The sequence below is a fragment of the Kogia breviceps genome, chromosome 14 (assembly GCF_026419965.1).
Source record: "Kogia breviceps isolate mKogBre1 chromosome 14, mKogBre1 haplotype 1, whole genome shotgun sequence".
In the NCBI taxonomy this organism is placed as follows: domain Eukaryota; kingdom Metazoa; phylum Chordata; class Mammalia; order Artiodactyla; family Physeteridae; genus Kogia; species Kogia breviceps.
The window spans coordinates 10,641,261-10,659,854 of NC_081323.1; the positions used below are offsets into that span (position 1 = coordinate 10,641,261).

General features: G+C 51.6%; 1 protein-coding gene across 2 annotated transcripts in view; it reads right to left on the bottom strand.

Moving 5' to 3' along the window:
* Window positions 1–17,046, bottom strand: part of BCAS4 (breast carcinoma amplified sequence 4) — a 60,698-nt gene extending 43,652 nt beyond the window's left edge. The window contains exons 1-2 of one of the 2 annotated variants that reach the window (XM_059037566.2): window positions 16,808–17,046; window positions 1,029–1,100 (exon numbers count right to left, since the gene is read on the bottom strand). In XM_059037566.2, the coding sequence (XP_058893549.1) occupies window positions 1,029–1,100; window positions 16,808–16,987 (252 nt within the window). In that variant the 5' untranslated portion in view covers window positions 16,988–17,046. The remainder of the gene's footprint in view (window positions 1–1,028; window positions 1,101–16,807) is intronic. The other variant, XM_067012366.1, reaches the window with a different exon arrangement.
* Between the last annotated feature and the right edge of the window lie 1,548 nt (window positions 17,047–18,594).

Genomic DNA, 18,594 nt, shown 5'->3' on the forward strand with positions numbered 1-18,594 from the left:
ACTAAAAAACTGGCACTCAAGAGAAAAACACCCAGAGGTCCTTGTGGGAATGTTTGTGTCTTGTTCACTGCAGAGTCCCCAGGGGCTGGCACAGGCGGGCGCTCAGAGGTCTGTTGAACGTATGGGGATAAGGTCGTACCCATCGTGGCAGGTTGCTCTGAGGTGGAATGGGAGGATACAGGGAGCACACTCTGTATGGAGTGTGGCACAAAGTAGATGTTCAACAAACGTTACTCCCTGGGGCTCTCACCAGCCTCTCTCCAGACACGTGGTACACATCTGCGTGGCTGGGCCCAGCTGGGCTCCCTGTACTCCGGGGGAGAGGCAGGCCTGGTCCCAAAATGGAGCTCCACTCTTTGGGCCTCCAGGCGGAAGCCACGAACCCTGGCTGCTGGTGTGCCTTTAATAAGCTTGGGAACTTCCAGAACATTCTATCGGTGCTCCTCAGGGCCCCACAGCTGTCCGACACAAGGAGGAGTGGAGACCTTGTCTTCCTGGCCTAGGGCACCATCTTCCACGTTCCTCCCCACCCAGCCAGGAGGAGCCGCTCCCACCAAACAGGGTCGGAGGCCACAGTGGAGGGACCAAAGGGCTTAGGAGGGCACTCGATGCCCCACCCTGCCAGGGCTAGGGCCCGGGCCAGGAGGCTCCTCCTAGGCCTCCCAGGCCTGAAGCCATTTCCTGGCTGTCTCCACGTTTGCCTGGCGAACTGTGCAGAGCAAGGAAAGTTAAATATAGTCTTAGCATCCCCGCCGAACGGCTCCCCGCATCGGGCCCGAGAGTGCCACCTGGTGGCCCACTCCCGCCTCCTTGGTGGAATAAAAGCATCTCCGGGCAAGGGCGTTATCAAGATGGCCGCCTCAGGGAGCCTTGTGTGGAGAGGGAGAGGGTGTGAGCTTCCCCCAGGCCGGCCGCTGCCCACGCCTCCTGCTCCCTAAGCCACCACCAAGGTGGCTCCCCTGGGAAGCCCAGGAAGGCCCTGAAGTCTGGCCTGGGCCTCCACCCACGCCTCCCAGGCAGGCACTCACCATGTCAGCCAGGCTGCAAAACTCTTCCAGCCTGAGGAGCAAGCCCTCGACGGTCTCCTCCACCTCCTTCGCCTGAAAAGAGACAATATCCTGGAGATTAGCAAATGGTTTCCAGGGAGACAAACGCCCTTCATTTTCTTTCTTTTTTTTAAAAGCAAACTAAACCTTAGGATTATCTGCCCAGCTCCCCCCAGACCTACTTTGCCTTTTCAAAACCTCTCGTAGCCTCATTTGAAATCGGGATGTGCTGGGCGGCAATCTTGATGCCCATGGGCACCTCTGTTTAACCTCTCTGGTTAAAGCCACCGTGGACCATCCATTCTACGCAGCTCTCAAAAGAGACGAGATAAATAAATACTAACAGGAGATAACAAAGCGACCCTCATCTCCCCCGTTGTTTAGATGAGGAAACAGGCTCAGAGAGGTAAGGGAACCTGCTCAAAGTCACACAGCTAACAAGCATTGGGGCCCAGATTCTCCTGTAGGTTTGAGTCCCCAGCCTCAAAGCCTGCTCTTATCAACCCTGAAAAATGCTTTTCTAGACAAACCACAGAGAGCAAAGTCAACTGCAGGAGAGGTAGAATATAACACTACCCTCGTGAAACGTGTGTGCTTCCACAGAGAAAGGCCTGGGATGATACTACCAAACTGTAATTGTTAGGGGATATACTTACACTAAAAAAGTATTTGTTGTTTATCTGAAACTCGTATTTGACTGCGGGTCCAGTAGTTTATCTGGAAACCCTATCGATAGTGCTTACTTAGCCCTGGGGAGTAGGAACTGGGGAATGAGGTCTGACGCTCTGACACAGGAGCCCTGAATGTTTTATGTTATGTGAAAGGTCCAAACCTCAAAAGTTATCAAGGCCAGGCAGTAAGGTAAATGAACACGAAGCAGGCCACTGGGGCTTGGGGTGATCTGAAAATCACTTGCCTACTTCTGGAGCAGCCAGCCACTCGCAGCCACCAGCAAACACAAGGCCAAGCATTGCCAGAACCTTCCATTTTCAAGAGAAGCCAGAAATTCTAACTTTATGGGAAATGTCCCAATTTTTAAGTAGTGGCACAAATTCAAAAAAAAATTTTAACGCTCCATGGGCCAACCAAAATAGAACATGAAGGGCGTGCCTGCTTTAATCACTTGTGTGAAAATTAGTTTGAACCCTTTTTCCCCTCGAGCATGTACTATTTTCATGATTTATAAAATACCTGTATTTTTTTTTTTTTTCTAATTACCAGGCATCTAGGAAGAAAGTTCAGCTGGAACATGAACCGCTTTCTCTGGCTTACCAGGTCGAACTGTTCTGCTCCAGGGAGGCGTTCCCAGACATTTCTGGGCAGGCCTGGCACCTGCCCCCCTCACCTGAAGGCTGCCCTTACTGCCCACTTGTCCCCGGAGAAATGTTTATACAGTGCAGGAGCCTGCTGCCTGCAGCCTGGGCTGTCACTACCACAACCAAATAAACGGCTGCACAAAAAAACATCTTTCCGGCTGGAGTATAAATAGTACCGAGCTGCAATTTTAAACTCCGCAACCTTCATCTCACAGCTGGGACTATTTCTGTGCCTGACTGGGGGAGGCTTCACAGGGGAGCGAGACCGCGGTGGAGGGAGGACTGGAAACACACAGGAAGTCCCCCTCCCACCCCCCGAAAAGTAAAACCGTGATTAAAAAAAAAAAAAAAAAAAAAGTGTCCTTAATGCACTAAGGGAGAAAGAAGGAGCTGAGAGGCCACTGAGGTGGAAGGGGGAAGGCTGGTGGTTCCTTCTGCTCCAGAGGAAAGCGAGAGAGGCGGGAGGGGGCCCAGAGGCACGGTGGAGCACAGTGCAGACAATCTGCGCCCCAAGATGCCTGGGAAGACGACGCCTGCCAGAAGCACGCGAAGGACCACGCCCCCCTGGCTGGCCAGCCTCCTTCCCAAGACACACTGCAGCTCTTCGCTCATAGGAAGAGCCTCTCGACCTCTCCTAGCGTGTTCACAAAGGAAGTTAGTCGGTCCTGAGCTCGAACCCCATCTTTCTCTCTTGCCAGCTGTATGACCTTAACCCAGGGGCTTAACTTGAGCTTCTGGGTTGGCTCACCTGTGACAGGAAGTGCCACATCCATGTGGCAGGATTTTAGGTTAACCTCACATAACAGACACGGCTAAGCCATTTAACAGGGTGCGGGCACACAGGAGGCACAGAGAAATGGTTGCCTTACGGATCTCTCTCACTGGATAATAGAAACAAGGGCTAATCACCATATGTGGATTATTTCATTTGCTTCTCAGGAGTAGGGGCCATAATTTCCCCCTTTCTATGGATTGAGAAACAGGATCAGAGAGCTTAAGTCACGTGTTCAAAGTCACACGGCTGACAGATACTGAAGCTGAAGCGAAAAATTTCACCTCTCTGACTTCAGAAGTCTGTCCCCACCAAGGTGTTCTCTGGGGAGGGAGGGGGCAAGTGTGCCCTCTTCACTGCCGCCTGTCAACTACGGTCGCCACACCGCCCCCTCCTCCTGGTGCCTAGGGCGGTGGCCCGAAGCAGCAGGGAGGGAGCAAAGAGAGCGTTTGTGGACTGCTTGGTCAGTTAGGGGAAGAACAAGTCCCAAGCCATTCCCAACCAACAGGAAGGATTAAGCTACCCCATCGTGCCCACAAATCATTCACGGGACAATTTTCTCTCACGGTAATTCCCTAAGTGGCCTCAGAAATAAGAGTCCTGCAGGCTGCAGCCCACGTGCCTTTTTAACCAGCCCCGAAGCAAAATGAATGCCCCCACTACCCCTTGCAACCCCCCGGGCAGAAAGGGCACGGTCAGTGGCAATGGCAGGTAGGCATTGTTTTAACACGCGTTAATCCTGGTATTCACCGCCTTCGTCCACATCTCCTGCTCAAGGTGCCAATGCCCGCTTCCCAGCTGGGCGTGTCCAAAGCTGAAAAGGGGCTGGCTCTGCCTACCAGCAACTGGCACAAGGAAACGCAGAATGGTCCTCCACCATCTCCATCTCCACAAATGGAAGCTTCATCTTCCAGGTACTCAGGCCAAACACCTGGGAGGGTCCTTGACTCGTCTTTCCTTCCCACCCCCAACCCCACCCGACCCTTATGCAAACCCTCTCAGTTCCGCCTTCAAAATATATCCCAGATCCAGCCACTCCTCTCCACCACTCTGGTGCAAGGCACTGCCTTCCCTCGCTGGGGCCTCCGCAGTAGCCTGTTACGCACTGGTCCCCTGCTTCCTCTTTTGCTCCCCTCCAATCTACTCCTCAGAGGTTCTGTTAAAACCAAAGCCCTCCTCAGCTCAAAACCTTCCACCGTACCACGTCACAGCCACTAGAATGGCCACGATCACAAAGACGGCAAGTGACAAATGTTGGTGATGATGTGCAGCAACTGGAACCCTCATCCACTGCGGGTGGGAATGTGAACTTGTGCGGCTGCCTTGGAAACCAGCCTGGTTTGGAAACCAACCTCAAAAGGTGAAACACAGAGTTACCCTATGACCCAGCAATGTATCCAAAAGAACTGAAAACAGAGGTTCACACAAAAAACTTGTACATTATTCATAATAGCCAAGAAAGTAGAAATAACTCAATGTCCATCAACTGATGAATGGACAAACAACAGATGGCATGTCTATGTGATGGAATATTATTTGGCCATGAAAAAGAATGAAGCCCTAGTATGTGCTACACCATGGATAACCCTTGAAAAGATATGCTGAGTGAAAGAAGCCACATATTACATGATTCCTTTTATGTGAAATGTCCAGAAGAGGCAAATCCACAGAGACAGAAAGTGTCTTAGTAGTTGTCTCCCCCATGGAATGGGGGGAGGGGGAGTAGGGAATAACCGCTGATGGTTATGGGATTTCCTTTTTGGGTGATGGAAATGTTCTGGAATTAGGTTGTGGTGACGTCTGAACAACATAAAGAAGATACTAAAAAACCACTTAACTTTATACTTTAAAATGGTAAATTTTATGTTATATGGATTATATGTTAATTTTTTAAAAAGTCCTCCCCCATCTTCCACCTCAATCAGTAAATGCCTACTGGAGGCCTCCCCAGCAACCACACCAACCATGTCCTCACCCCAGGGCCTTTGCACCTGCTGTTCCCTTCACTGGTAAAGCTCATCTCATACTTCCTTCTAGCCTTTGCTCATATGACTCTCCTTAGTGAGGCCTTCCCTGACCCTGTAGTTTCCCTACCACGCCACATCCTGCCCCAATTTATTTCTCTCTTTAGCCTTTACCACCATCTAACTTACTATATATTTTACTTGTTTCCTGTCACCTTCCCCAACAGAATGAAAGCTCCTGGTGAACAAAGGTTTTCTTTTCTTTTATTTACCTTTGTGTTCCCAGGGCTTAGAATAATGCCTGGCACATAGTAGATAACTGTGTTTCCTAAGACGGCCTTCCAACTCTCTCCCATCCCACATATCTTTTTGCAATATGACCTTGCCACACTGCCCATGAAGAGGTAGGATCATTCCTTTTCACCCGAATCTAGTCTGTGACTTGTTTTGACCAATAAAATGTGATGGAAGCAACGCTCCATGACTTCCGGGTCTAGAGACCTTGAAGCTTCTGATTCGCCCTCTTGGAAGACAACAGCATGCAAGTGTGCTGGAAAGGCCACGGGGCGGAAAAGATCCTGGAGAATGAGAGGTCATGCAGGAAAACCGAGGTGCCCCAGCTGGAGCACCAACTGCCCGACACATGAGAGAGGCCATATTGGACCTTCCACTACCGCCTACCCTCCAGCTAAATGCAGCCTCATGAGGCAGCCCAGCCAACACCACGGGAGCAGCACGGCACAGAGGAGCTCCACCAACCTACAAAGTCAGGCACTATAAAATGGGGGTCATTTTTAAACACTAAAGTTGGGAGTGGTTTGTTACCTGGCCATTGGTAACCAGTACAGTGCTCAATGAATATCTGTTGCAAGAAAGGAAGGAAGGAGGGAGGGAGGAGAAAAGAAAAGGGCCAAGGGAAGGAGGAAGAAAAGTGCTCTCCTGGAAGAGCTACAGCCTGAGAACAGCAGCCGCGGTGGCGTCTTAGTCCCCATTTGCATTCATGCTGTGTGGTCTTAACTATACCTCTGACCATCTCTGTGCCTCGGTTTCCCCACCTGAAAGTGGGGGCAGGTGGGAATCCTCCGACTCTCTCCGTTTCGAGATGGAAGCTGAGGAGGGTCAAGTAATTTATTTCTCTAGGTTACTCTTGGTGAGATGCTCCACCCATGCAGGAGATGCCTGTGACCCCACCTGGGTCTCCAAACTCAAAAAGACACAGAAGCCAGGCAGGAAATGAATACTAGGGAAGTGGGCCATGCTTAAGAATCTTTTCTTCACATTGCTTATTTCAGTTTCCCACTTTTGACAGAGACGTTTTACTTTTCTCCAAGAAACACAGCAGCACCAGCAGGATAATAAATGGCAGCTGGGGCTTCCCTGGTGGCGCAGTGGTTAAGAATCCACCTGCCAATGCAGGGGACACGGGTTCGAGCCCTGGTCCGGGAAGATCCCACATGCCACGAAGCAACTGAGCTTGTGCTCCACAACTACTGAGCCTGTGCTCTAGAGCCCGCAAGCCACAACTACTGAGCCCGCATGCCACAACTAATGAAGCCTGTGCACCTAGAGCTTGTGTTCGCAACAAGAGAAGCCACCACAATGAGAAGCCCGCGCACCACAACGAAGAGTAGCCCCTGCTCACCGAAACTAGAGAAAGCCCGCGTGCAGTAACGAAGACCTAATGCAGCCAAAAATAAATAAAATAAATAAATAAAGGGCAGCTGACGCCATGTAGGGAGACAAGAGGGAGGGGTGGGGACTGTGGCAAACAGAAGGCCCTGTCTAAAGAGGACCCCTGGGGACTTCCCTGGCCGTCCAGTGGTTAGGACTCTGCGCTTCCACTGCAGGGGGCACGGGTTCGATCCCTGGTCAGGGAACTAGATCCCACATGCACGCTGCAACTAAAAGATCCCGCATGCCACATCTAAGACCTGGCGCAGCCAAAATAAATAAATAAATAAATATTTTAAAAAAATAGAACATTAAAAAAAAAAAGACAAAAAGGTGATCTAGATATTTATGAAAGCTCTTCCAATTCGAACATGTTCAAAACTAACCTAAAAAATTAAAAAACACTATGACGGCCAAACAAACCTGACTGTAGGCTGAACAGGGCCTTCAAACCTCTGACCGATTGGTGTCTTTAAAACGCAAACATCGGGCTTCCCTGGTGGCGCAGTGGTTGGGAATCCGCCTGCCAATGCAGGGGACACGGATCAGAGCCCTGGTCCTGGAAGATCCCATATGCCGTGGAGCAACTAAGCCCGTGAGCCACAACTACTGAGCCCGCATGCCACAACTACTGAAGCCCGCGCTCCTAGAGCCCATGCTCCGCAACAAGAGAAGCCACTGCAATGAGAAGCACACGCGCCGCAATGAAGAGTAGCCCCCGCTCGCCGCAACTAGAGAAAGCCCACGTGCAGCAACGAAGACCCAGCGCAGCCAAACATAAATAAATAAAATAAATTAAAAACAAAAAACCACACAAAGCCAAACATCTATGAACTGTCCAGAACAGGTAAATCTTTAGAGACAGAAAGTAGATTAGGGGTTCTTGGTAGAGGGAGAGCTAAGGGGGACAGGGTTTCTTTGGCGGGTAATGAAAATGTTCTAAAATTGATTGTGGTTGATCGTTGTGCAACTCTGTGAATAAACCAAAAGCCATTAAACTGTACATCTTAAATGGGTGGATTGTATGCCATGTGAATTATATCACAATAATGCTGTTTATAGACACACACACACACACACTCTCTCTCTCTCTCTCTCTCTCTCTCTCTCTCTCTCTCTCTATCTATCTATCTATCTGTCTCTCTCTCCGGAGAATTCCTCTAGAAACCACAGGGTCCACTCAGCCCAGGAACAAGGCCACTGAAGACCTGTAGCTTTTGCTGCAACATTTTTAAAGAAGCCAGACATTTGGATTTTTATGTGAAAACTCCCACTTTTTTAAAGTTGGCATCTACTTAGCATTTTAAAAAGCAGATCACCGTGCCAGCCAGAGGACACCCACATGCAGCCAGATCAAATTCAGGGGTGTGTGTGGTGGTAGCTTTGCCTGACACCTCGCGCTACGGCCTGACCTTGCTCCCGCTTCCTCCGGCCAGGCTGGGCCAGGGTCCACGAGTGCACGACGGGGGTGAAAATGAAACAGGCTCAAGGACTGTGAGGCCTGCCCATATCCAGGGCATGGAATTAGTAATGTCACCTCTTCTCCCAAAGCGCTCACGGTGGCCCCTTCAGATGACAGGGAAAGTAAAGGTCTTTAGAGGAAGCAGCCTCATCTCTGTGCACAGGCTGAAAGGGCTGGATCAATGGCCCAAAGACCCTGGGAGCTGGGGCAAGCCAGGAAAGAAGGGCTGGAAAGAGCAAGTGAAGGGATTCTCCAAATGGCCTTGCACTGGAATTGCAAACTGAGAGGACCTGGCCCTTTAGGTGACGATCCACTTCCCAAGGAGGAGACACGGGAACTCCTGCCTCCCAGGCCCCTACAGCAGCTCAAATAAGAGTACCCATCCCCCAGAGGGACCCTCGACCTTGAGGAGTGAATGTCTAGAAGGGCTGACTACTCTACTCTCGCCTTGACCCTGACTTCTAAGAAGGTTAATTTGGCAACAGCAACCAAAATTTTAAATGCATGTATCCTTGGACCCAGAAATTCCTCCACTAGGTATTTCTCCTCCAGACATATATGCACAAATGCAAAATGATGTAGGTACAGAGATACTCATTGCAACAGACTTTGTTTGGGGGTTTCTTTTTGGTTTTTATTTATTTATGTTTGGCTGTGTTGGGTCTTCATTGCTGTGGGCGGGCTTTCTCTAGTTGTGGTGAGCAGGGGCTACTCTTCGCTGTGGTGCATGGGCTTCTTATTGTGGTGGCTTCTCTTGTTGAGGAGCACAGGCACTAGGTGTGTGGGCTGCAGCAGTTGAGGCACGTGGGCTCAGTAGCTGCGGCACATGGGCTCAGTACTTGCGGCAAGTGGGCTTTAGAGCACAGGCTCAGTAGTTGTGGTACACGGGCTTAGTTGCTCCGTGGCATGTGGGATCTTCCCAGACCAGGGCTCGAACCCATGTTCCCTGCATTGGCAGGTGGATTATTAACCACTGAGCCACCAGGGAAGCCTACAACAGACTTTGTGACAGCTAAAGAATCCATGTAACCTAAATGTCCATCAGTAGAGGAACGGTTACCTAAATTATAATTCAGACAGACAATGAGATTCTGTTTAGCAGCTAAAAAATAATTGGCCAGCTCTCTGTGCACTCAGATGGAAAGCTGTCTAAGACACAGTGAGTGAACAAAGCACAATACAGAAGGGGGAGGTGGCAGGTGGGGACAGCAGGGGACACAGGCATGGCCTGCAGCAGCCTCTGTAGACCAGCAGAGGCTGAGAACCGGAGGAGGCAGGGCCTCACTCAGCATTCCATGGTCACCAGGACCTTTGGATTTTGTAACACGTGCATATATTTTTTTATTTTTAAAACAAAATTATTGTAAAACCAACCCCAATTCACTTAAAAGAACCACAGGCCGGGCTTCCCTGGTGGCGCAGTGGTTGAGGGTCCGCCTGCCGATGCAGGGGATGCGGGTTCGTGCCCCGGTCCGGGAAGATCCCACATGCTGCGGAGCGGCTGGGCCCGTGAGCCATGGCCGCTGAGCCTGCGCGTCCGGAGCCTGTGCTCCGCAGCGGGAGAGGCCACAACAGTGAGAGGCCCGCGTACCACAAAAAAAAAAAAAAAAAAAAAGAACCACAGGCCAAATTTCCATCACACTTGCACCAAGGAATAAATTCAGATTCCGAGCTAGCTTAAGAGAACCGGGGGCTCATGCTGACCGTAGGTGCAGCAACTATGTTTTGCAAACCAAAAATGGAATCTATGGTTGGTCTCACGTACACAGATACAGAAGGTTAACATTGGACTTCCAGGCTTACACGAGGTCGTGCTAGTGAGAGAAAACTCACCATCTTCTGCACTAGCGAAGGGCTGAAATCGCCCTCTTGCAAACACTGTGTGGAAATATTAACGTGTGTCACGCCCACCCTCCCACCTGTTCTGAGAGCCCTGAGGGCGGCAGGCCTCTCCTGCACTTCTGCTTTCCAGCTCCTACATGGGGTCCGCACCTGGTACCTGCTCCATAAACAACTATGGAATGAATAAGTGAATAATTGTAGTTAGTGAACCAGATCGCTTACCATGGGCCTGACCCTGAGCCAAGTGTTGCCCGTGGATCATCTCATCCGAGCCCACAACTGGAGGAGAAAAGGCAGAGAGAAGCATGAGCGCCAGGCCGAGATCTGCACCCAGGCCGTGTGGCTCCAGAGCTGGTCCTCCCACCACTCAGCCTGAGCAGGAGCAAGGGGCCTGGGGGGGGCACATCTGTAAAGGATGCTTCTTCAACTGACACGCGAGGCATCAGTAGCTGGTGCGGTAGACGCAGCAGCGGGCAGGACCGACGGGTTTTCTGTCCTCCTGGGGCAGCTGGCAGCAGGCATTCCTGGGCCTGGGGCCAGTCCCGCTAGCGCTGACGGAAGCTGTGAGCCCCCACCAGGCTGGCCATAAACATCTCCGGAGGGGCGCTTACAAGTCCAGATCCCCCGGCCTGGGGTGCCCCCAACAGTTAGCAGTCATGGTGACTGTCCAACAGACGAATCCGTCTTGGCCACTCCAGGCTTACAACCCTGCTGGAGGGCTTTGAGCGCTCCAATGCCCAGGTGGCGCCCACACCAACGAAATCAGAGTATGTGGGGGCGGGAGCCGGGCACCAGCATTTCTCTTGCCGATCTCAGATGATGCGGATGTTTGGCAAAGGTGGGGGGCCATGCCCTACGCCGGCGCTCTCACCTTGGCTATGCCCCACCTACCCCACCCCGCCCCAGCGATCGATTTAACTGAATCTCCTGTTTATAGATGCATGAACTAGGGGTTTTATGGGTCTTGCTTTTCTCCCCGGTGCCAGGATGGCGTGTTCAGAGCTGACTCGCTGCAGCTGCGAGCTGTCCGCCGTGCAGCACGGTCGCTACATGACCAGCCTGGGCTGGTAGGCACCGGGGTCGCTTCCCGTCTTTGGGAACCTGTTTCAAAGCTTCTCGGTTCGTGCCGAGAGTCAGCCAGACCGGGAACTTCTAGCCAAGGTTCCGAGGTGACCCCCTGCCCCAAAGCCCAGCTGTCCTGTGATAAGAGAATGTTCAGAGCCAGGGACAGGTCCTTCCACTGCTGGGCAGTTCTGCGGGGAGAAATATAGGAACTTTCTTCCAAGAAATGCTGCCCCTCTCTAAGCACCCACCCTGGCCTTGGCTCTCACACCCCCGAAGGTTCTGATTCAGGGAGGCTGGCCAGCTCGGCGTACGTCCACCGGGACATCCACACCTGTGGCCCCCCTGCTGCCGTGCCAGCCCCTCCAACGCGTTCCGGCGCTGCAGCCCGAGCTCCACAAGTCTGATGCCGTCTTCTCCCTGCTCACACCCAGCTGGACCCTGCTCACAGCTTCTATCCATGACACTCCAGGATCGAATCCAGACTCCTCCCCGTGACCCCAGGCCCTGGTCTGGCCCTGCCCCCTCTCCCCTTTATCACTGAGGTCCACCCACTCAGGCACCTCCGGAGGCCTCATTTTTCCCTGTCTCCAGTGACACACATGATGCCAGACCTTTGCCTGGCGGTTCCTTCCAATCTTCCTGTGTGTCTCTATCGCAGCCCCTCAGGCGCCTCCCTCGTGGCATTTAGTACTGTTAGTTACTCTGTTGGGTAACTCCTAGTGGGCTCGTCTTCCTGACTGCAGTGCTAGTCCTTGAGGGCAGGCATAGCATCTGTCTCACTGGCCTCTCCCCGGTACCCGGCACAGTGCCTGGCACACAGCAGGTCTTCCATAAAGATCTGAGGGGGCTTCCCTGGTGGTGCAGTGGTTAAGAATCTGCCTGCCAATGCGGGGGGCGCGGGTTCGAGCCCTGGCCTGGGGGGATCCCACGTGCCGCGGAGCAACTAAGCCCGCGAGCCACAACGGCTGAGCCTGCGCGTCTGGAGCCTGTGCTCCGCAACAAGAGAGGCCACGGCGGTGAGAGGCCCGCGTACCACGATGAGGAGCGGCCCCCGCTTGCTGCAACTAGAGAGAGCCCTCGCACAGAAACGACGACCCAATACAGCCAAAAATAAATAAATAAAATAAATTTATTTTTTAAAAAAAGATCTGAGGAATAAATTAATACAGAACTACATCTCGAGACAGAGTAGACTGTGCCCTGGCACCCACCCACAGACTTCTAATCTGAACATCCAAATTTGAACGCCGAAAGGGGACCAGTAGGTCACAAGAATAAGACACATGCCAGGGTTCCCATAGGCACAGGGTGTTTGCAGGTTGGACACAATAAAATATTCTTTGCTTCCACAAAGAAACAGTCTCTTCTACATTTTTTCTTGAAACTCACGGGCATTTTTGGCTAATTTATGTTTTCCTATTTCAGTCCAGACACACGGGTTGGAGAAATAGTTCCCTTTCCTCTCATCATGACTACAGAAAATTCAAAGGTTCAAGCACAAGGGTAAATGGTAACCGATACCAACTTTGGTATGAGGGAGACAATGAGGAGGAGTGGGGACTGTGGCAAACAGGAGACCACAACTAGGAAATAGGGACCTAGGATTACCAGACTGTCCATTAGTTTAAATAAACAAGAAACTCAGATTTTCTTCATGAAAATTCTCCATTTAAAAACCCCTATGTGAATTGAACCCATCATATCAGAGTGCTGGATTCTGCCTCTGGGCCACCAGTTTGCAACCCATGATCTAATCCACATGTGGTTAACAGGAGCTTTCCCCCATCATCCTCTGCCCACTCAAGCAAAGTCCCTAGGTGTGAGAAAGTGCTGGCTTCCTTTATTTCCTTCCATGTAGGCCATTAACCCCATCTGTGGACCAAATCTGTCCTGCGTTCCAGCACAGGAACCAAATGGAATTCTCAGAGTCTGGTCAGGAATTCACCCTTGGGTGGGTATCAGGACTCAGCCATTTGGGAGGGCCCTGAGCTCCCCTCCCTCCTAAATCACAGGGCACCCAAGAGGCAAACATCTCTCTCTCTCTCTCTCTCTCTCCCTGCCATCTTGAAGCAGCTTCCGGAGATCGTGCCAGAAACTTCCCCCAAAAGAGGAAGTTCAAACCAGAAAAAGAGAGAAAGTAAAACACAAAAAGCTGGTTGGACAGAAAAACCCGAAGGCACTAGAAATAGTAAAATGCTCACCTGCCGACTCATCTCAACATGCCGCCCTTCAGCGGCTCCTCGATCTGGGGAGACGGTGCAAAGCCCCAACAGGGTTTCTGCCCCCTCACGAGCCCCGCCCCCCCCCAGCTCCCCCTCCTCCCTGCTGCTCTTCTATCCTGGTGATCGTCCTGCTTCATCCCACCCCAGGATCTCTGCCAGTTGTTTCCTCTGCCTGGGATGTTCTCCTCCTACCTCTCAGCCTGGTCAACTTCTATTCATGCTGCAGAGCTCAGCCTAAAATGATGCTGCCTCAGGGAAGCCCTCCCCGAACACTCCCAGACAAAGTGGGGTCCCTCTGCTAATTGCCCTCCTGGACCTCTGTGCTTCCTCTTCCCAGCCCATTCCTGAGGGGTCACCACTCGGGTCTCAAGCTTTCTTGGAGAGGCCTTCCCCACCCCACGTCTCCCAGACACAAAGACACCCTCTATCACATCACCCACGCCCACGTTCTCCACAGCATTCATCACAATTTAGAGGTTTTGTATGTTACATGTTTACTGTCTGACAGTCGGGCCATGAGAGTGGGAGCCCTTGTGTGTTTCACTCTCCGCACGGCAGGGGTTCAAGGTGGTGAACGACGAAGGCCCACCTCCCTAAGAACCCCAGGACACCCCTAGGACTGGAGCTGGCTGGTCTGGGACTCCTACCGCTCCATTTAAAAGCCCGAAGTGGCCCTAGGACAGGGGTGGGTACAGGAGGCACTGGCTGCCCAGACCTGTTCCTATTTGCCCATCTGCAAACAGCTTCAGTGCAAGGAACTGCTCATGAGTTAAGCTTTAAGTAGAGGCTGCAAGTGACTCCACTCTGGCAGTTTTTGCTTCTTTGGGTAAATAAACTTCAGCAAGAGCTCTAAGTGGCTTTATTGCCGCGTGGAGCTACAGGGAGTTTGGCTCTTCATTAAGGCCATTACGAATGAATATGAGCCAGCCTGCGTCTGACTTAAAGAGCGCCCTGAGTGAGCAAATGAAGTTAATACATGCAGCTTCTCCTGAAGGCTGTCCCAGATCGAGACAAGGTGAGGCTGGGTTGAGCCGCTGGACACAGTGACATCTTGCTGCTGAGAGCAAGGGGGAGAAAGAACATGAAAGACGCTCAGGTTACTTAAACCCTTAAGCAGGTACCCAACCTAAATGCCCATCCCTGGGGGTGTGGTTCAGAAATTACAGGACATTCATAGGATGTTGCTTATTCGGTGAGGGCCTCAGTTTTCAGTTATGAAGTTGACATAACATCCTAGCCACTGGGTCACTGCCAGGATGCAATGACGTAATCCATGGACAGAGTGCAGCACGTTGCTAGCGCATAGTACGTGCTCAGAAAATAGGAGGAATTATTCTGTAATGGTGGGACACGAAGAAGCCAAGGAATGGTGAAGACCTACACTCTCTGATGCAGAAGCTGCCAGTGTCTTATGACTATTAAGTGCTTAAAACGTGGCTGGTCCACACTGAGAGGTGCTGTAAGTACAATCGTCCAAGCCTGATTTTTTTTTTTTTTTAAACTTACTTCAGGACTTCCCTGGTGGCGCAGTGGTTAAGAATCCGCCTGCCAATACAGGGGACACGGGTTCAAGCCCTGGTCCAGGAAGATCCCACATGTCGCGGAGCAACTAAGCCCGTGCGCCACAACTACTGAGCCCGTGTGCCACAACGACTGAAGCCCCTGTGGCTAGAGTCCGTGCTCCGCAACAAGAGAAGCCACCGCAATGAGAAGCCCGCGCATGCACGGCAGCGATGAGTAGCCCCCGCCCGCCGCAACTAGAGAAGGCCCGCCCGCAGCAACAAAGACCCAATGCAGCCAAACGTAAATAAATTTATATATATATAAAAAAAGAATCACTATTAAAAAAAGAAAACTTACTTCAAAGAATGTAAAAATCTCCTTAAATATTTTTACCTTGATGACATGTTGAAAGGATATTTTGGAGACACTTATTTTAAATACATTGAAACTTGCAAGCTAAATCTTATAGTGTTTAACGTCAATTAAATCTCAATAAAACTGGAAAAAAATAAATATATTGAAACTAATTTCATCTGTTTCTTTTTCCTTTTTTATATGGCTCCTAAAACATTTAAAATTACATGGATGGGGGACTTCTCTGGCGGTCCAGTGGTTAAGACTCCAAGCTCCCAATGCAGGGGGCATGGGTTCAATCCCTGGTTGGGGAACTAAGACCCCAGATGCCACATGGCATGGCCAAAAAAAGAAAAAGAAAATGACATGTACGGCTCACATCTTTGGCTCAAATTATATTTCTATTGGACAGCTCTTATAGATACATTCTGACACGGAAATATGTCCATACTATTTTTTTTAATTGAGTTATAACTCACATACCATAAAATTTACTCTTTTAAAGTGTACGATTCTGTGGTTTTCAGTGAATTCACAAAGTTTTGCAACCATCAGCACTAATTCCAGAACTACTTCATCACTCCGAAAAGAAGCCCTATACCTTACCATTAAGTCACTCTCCATTTGTCCATGCTATTTTGAATAAAGAAAAGCAAGTTACAGAACATTATTCTAGTATCACGTGGGGTTTTTTGGTAAAAACTAATTATGTATAATTATTGGTATGTATGCATATCTACATTTGTAAATGCATTTTTAATATGTTTGGAACGATGTACACCAAACTGTGAAAGATGGTTATCTCTGGGAACTAGAACTGGGGGGAGAGAGAAAAAGGAGATGGTGCTTACCCTTTATTTTAAATACTTCTGTACTGCTTCTGAGATGTAAAAAGAGAATGGATTGACTTTCTGGCCCTACATAACTCCTGGTGAACTTCGGTAAATAACTTTCATGGCACTGTCAACATACTGGCTTCAGCGTGAAGATAAAGAGGCTAGTTTTAGATCTACTTTTTATTCTGTGCTTTTAAAATAGAAAGTACAGCCAGAGATGAGGTATTTTCCCTCCTAGCAACAGAAGCGTACCGAGGCCGGGAGCATCCTCGCACAGACGCAGCCTGCCGCCTCCTCCCGGCACGTAGCATCAGCTCGGAGCAGAGCAGGCCGAGCGCTCGGGCAGCGGCAGCACCGGGGGTCAGCCTCCCCCGGGGCCCAGGCTGGCAAAGGGCAGCAGCTCCGAGCGCGCCTCAGCCTGGCATCCCGGAGGATGCTTGGGGTGTCTCAGGTAGGTATGGGAAGCGAGTCTGGGCCCCAGAGAATCGGGGCTGGAGGAGGGCGCGGGCGCGACCTGACGCGAAATCTCCGCGCGACACCGGACAGCCACCGCTCCGCAAAGGAGGGGCCCCTCGGACCCCCAGCGCGTGTCCGGAGCCCCAGCGCCAGGTACGAGAGAATGCTGCGGGGAAGCTGAGGGTCCGGGTCCAGAGCGCAAGCGGTCCCCATTCGTCCACTCCTCCCCGGGGGAGCGCGAGCCCCGGATCCCCCAACCCCAAGACCCGCCTCCCCCACTTCCAACCCCGTCTCCTACCTCGGCCCCGGGCTCGGGGGTCAGGAAGAGCGCGAGCTCGCGTGCCCCGCTGCGCACGGGCTCCGGCCGATCGGCGTCCACGAGCAGCATGAGGAGCGCGGCAGAGTCCAGCTGGCGGAGGCTGCCCGGGAACCCGACGCCGCGTCCTGGCCTCGGAGCCCCGCCCCCGACCGGCTGCATGCCCCGTGGCCCGCCTGGCGGAGGCGGGGCACGTGCGCACCCAGTGGCCGCTGCCCACGCCTCCCGGAACGCCGGGCCGAGCGGGCAGCGCCACCCAGTGGCGCGCGACGCTCACTACGCCCGGCCCCCGCACCACCTGGAGAAACGATTCTCAAACTCGCTTTCAGATTGCAATCACCTGGGGCTCCTTCAAAACTTCCGAAGTCTGACGGCCACACACAACCTTTAGGGTTGGAACCTGGGCATCAGTACTTTTAATGTTCGCCAGGTGATTCTAACATAGAGCCGAGTTTGAGAACCATCGGTATAGACCACCCCTTTTCATTGGAATACGGTGGAGCAGCGGTTCCCAGCTCCCACAGCACTTTAGAATGCCCTGGGGAGTTTCTAAAAGCCCGGAAGCCCGGCCTCACCCTAGGCCGATGCAGCCGGAATCCCTGGGGGTGGGGCTTGGGCATCAGTAGTTTGTAAAGCTCCCCGGGTGGTTCCAGCTTGCATTCAGGATAAAGAACGGCTATCTTAGAGGATCCTTTCATTTAAAGACCACCCCTCCCCGCCATCACCCCGCCCACAAGGCCTCCCCTCGGACAGCATCTTGTTTGCGCCAGGCGGACAGTCCTAAAAATTAGGGAAGTCGCGTGTAGCGATCCTCTTCCTCCCAGGGGCAGCTTTTAAAATAAGCTCCCCAGGGAATTCTTCAGCGCACTAAATTGGACACAGCCCCACAGCCCTAGGAGGCTGGTCTAGACCCCTTAGAGGGTGAAGAGGGTGGGGTCCAAAGCAATGCTAGTGAGGAGAGTTCTAAAAAAGGTAACGAGGTATAGGGAAGGAAGTCTAGCGGTCTAATTTTTCTTATGATGTCTTTTAAAATGTTAAATTCGTTTTTAAAAATCGGGCTCCGCTTAGGGCTGCAAATAACTACACAGGACTCCCCTCACCCTCGTCCTGTTAAATCTTAATTTATATTTTATCTGACAACCTTAGGTAGGGGGCGTGAGCACATACTTGATCTGTCTTTTGGGTAATCCATCACTGTACAGCTCCCACTTCCACAGCTTCCCACTGCTAATTTCTCGACATCGCCGCCCAAACATTCAGGCCTTCAGGCCAGAGTAATTTTCTGGAAAGTTCTTGGCAAAGACTTGGGCCTCAGGTGCTAAGGAAAATGATTTAATAGGAACTCGCTGAGCCCGCACTTGGCCATTCATTACTATCCTGATGCGCCTGAGGCTCCGAGCCCTTCCGTATCCCACACGCACCCAGAAACTCAGCTCCGACCCCCACCCTCACCGGCTGACTGGGGCCCTCCCTCGGAAAAGCCCAGAACCGGCCTCAGATTAGCCACAGTCCTGAGCACAGCAAACTTCCCCTGACGCACGAATCTCAGAAACATAATGCTAAGGAAAAAAAAGAAAAAAGGCAAATCGTGAAGGCTCTGTAGGGCACGCTGCCGTTATCATAAAGGTTTCAACACACGCGAAACCGCACTATATATGGTTTCTGGATACAGACATATGGAGTAAACGTGTAAAGCCGTGCATGGGAGCGATGTACACCGCATTCAGGAAACTGGTTACTTTGGGGTGGGGGAGAGGAAACTGGGGAGG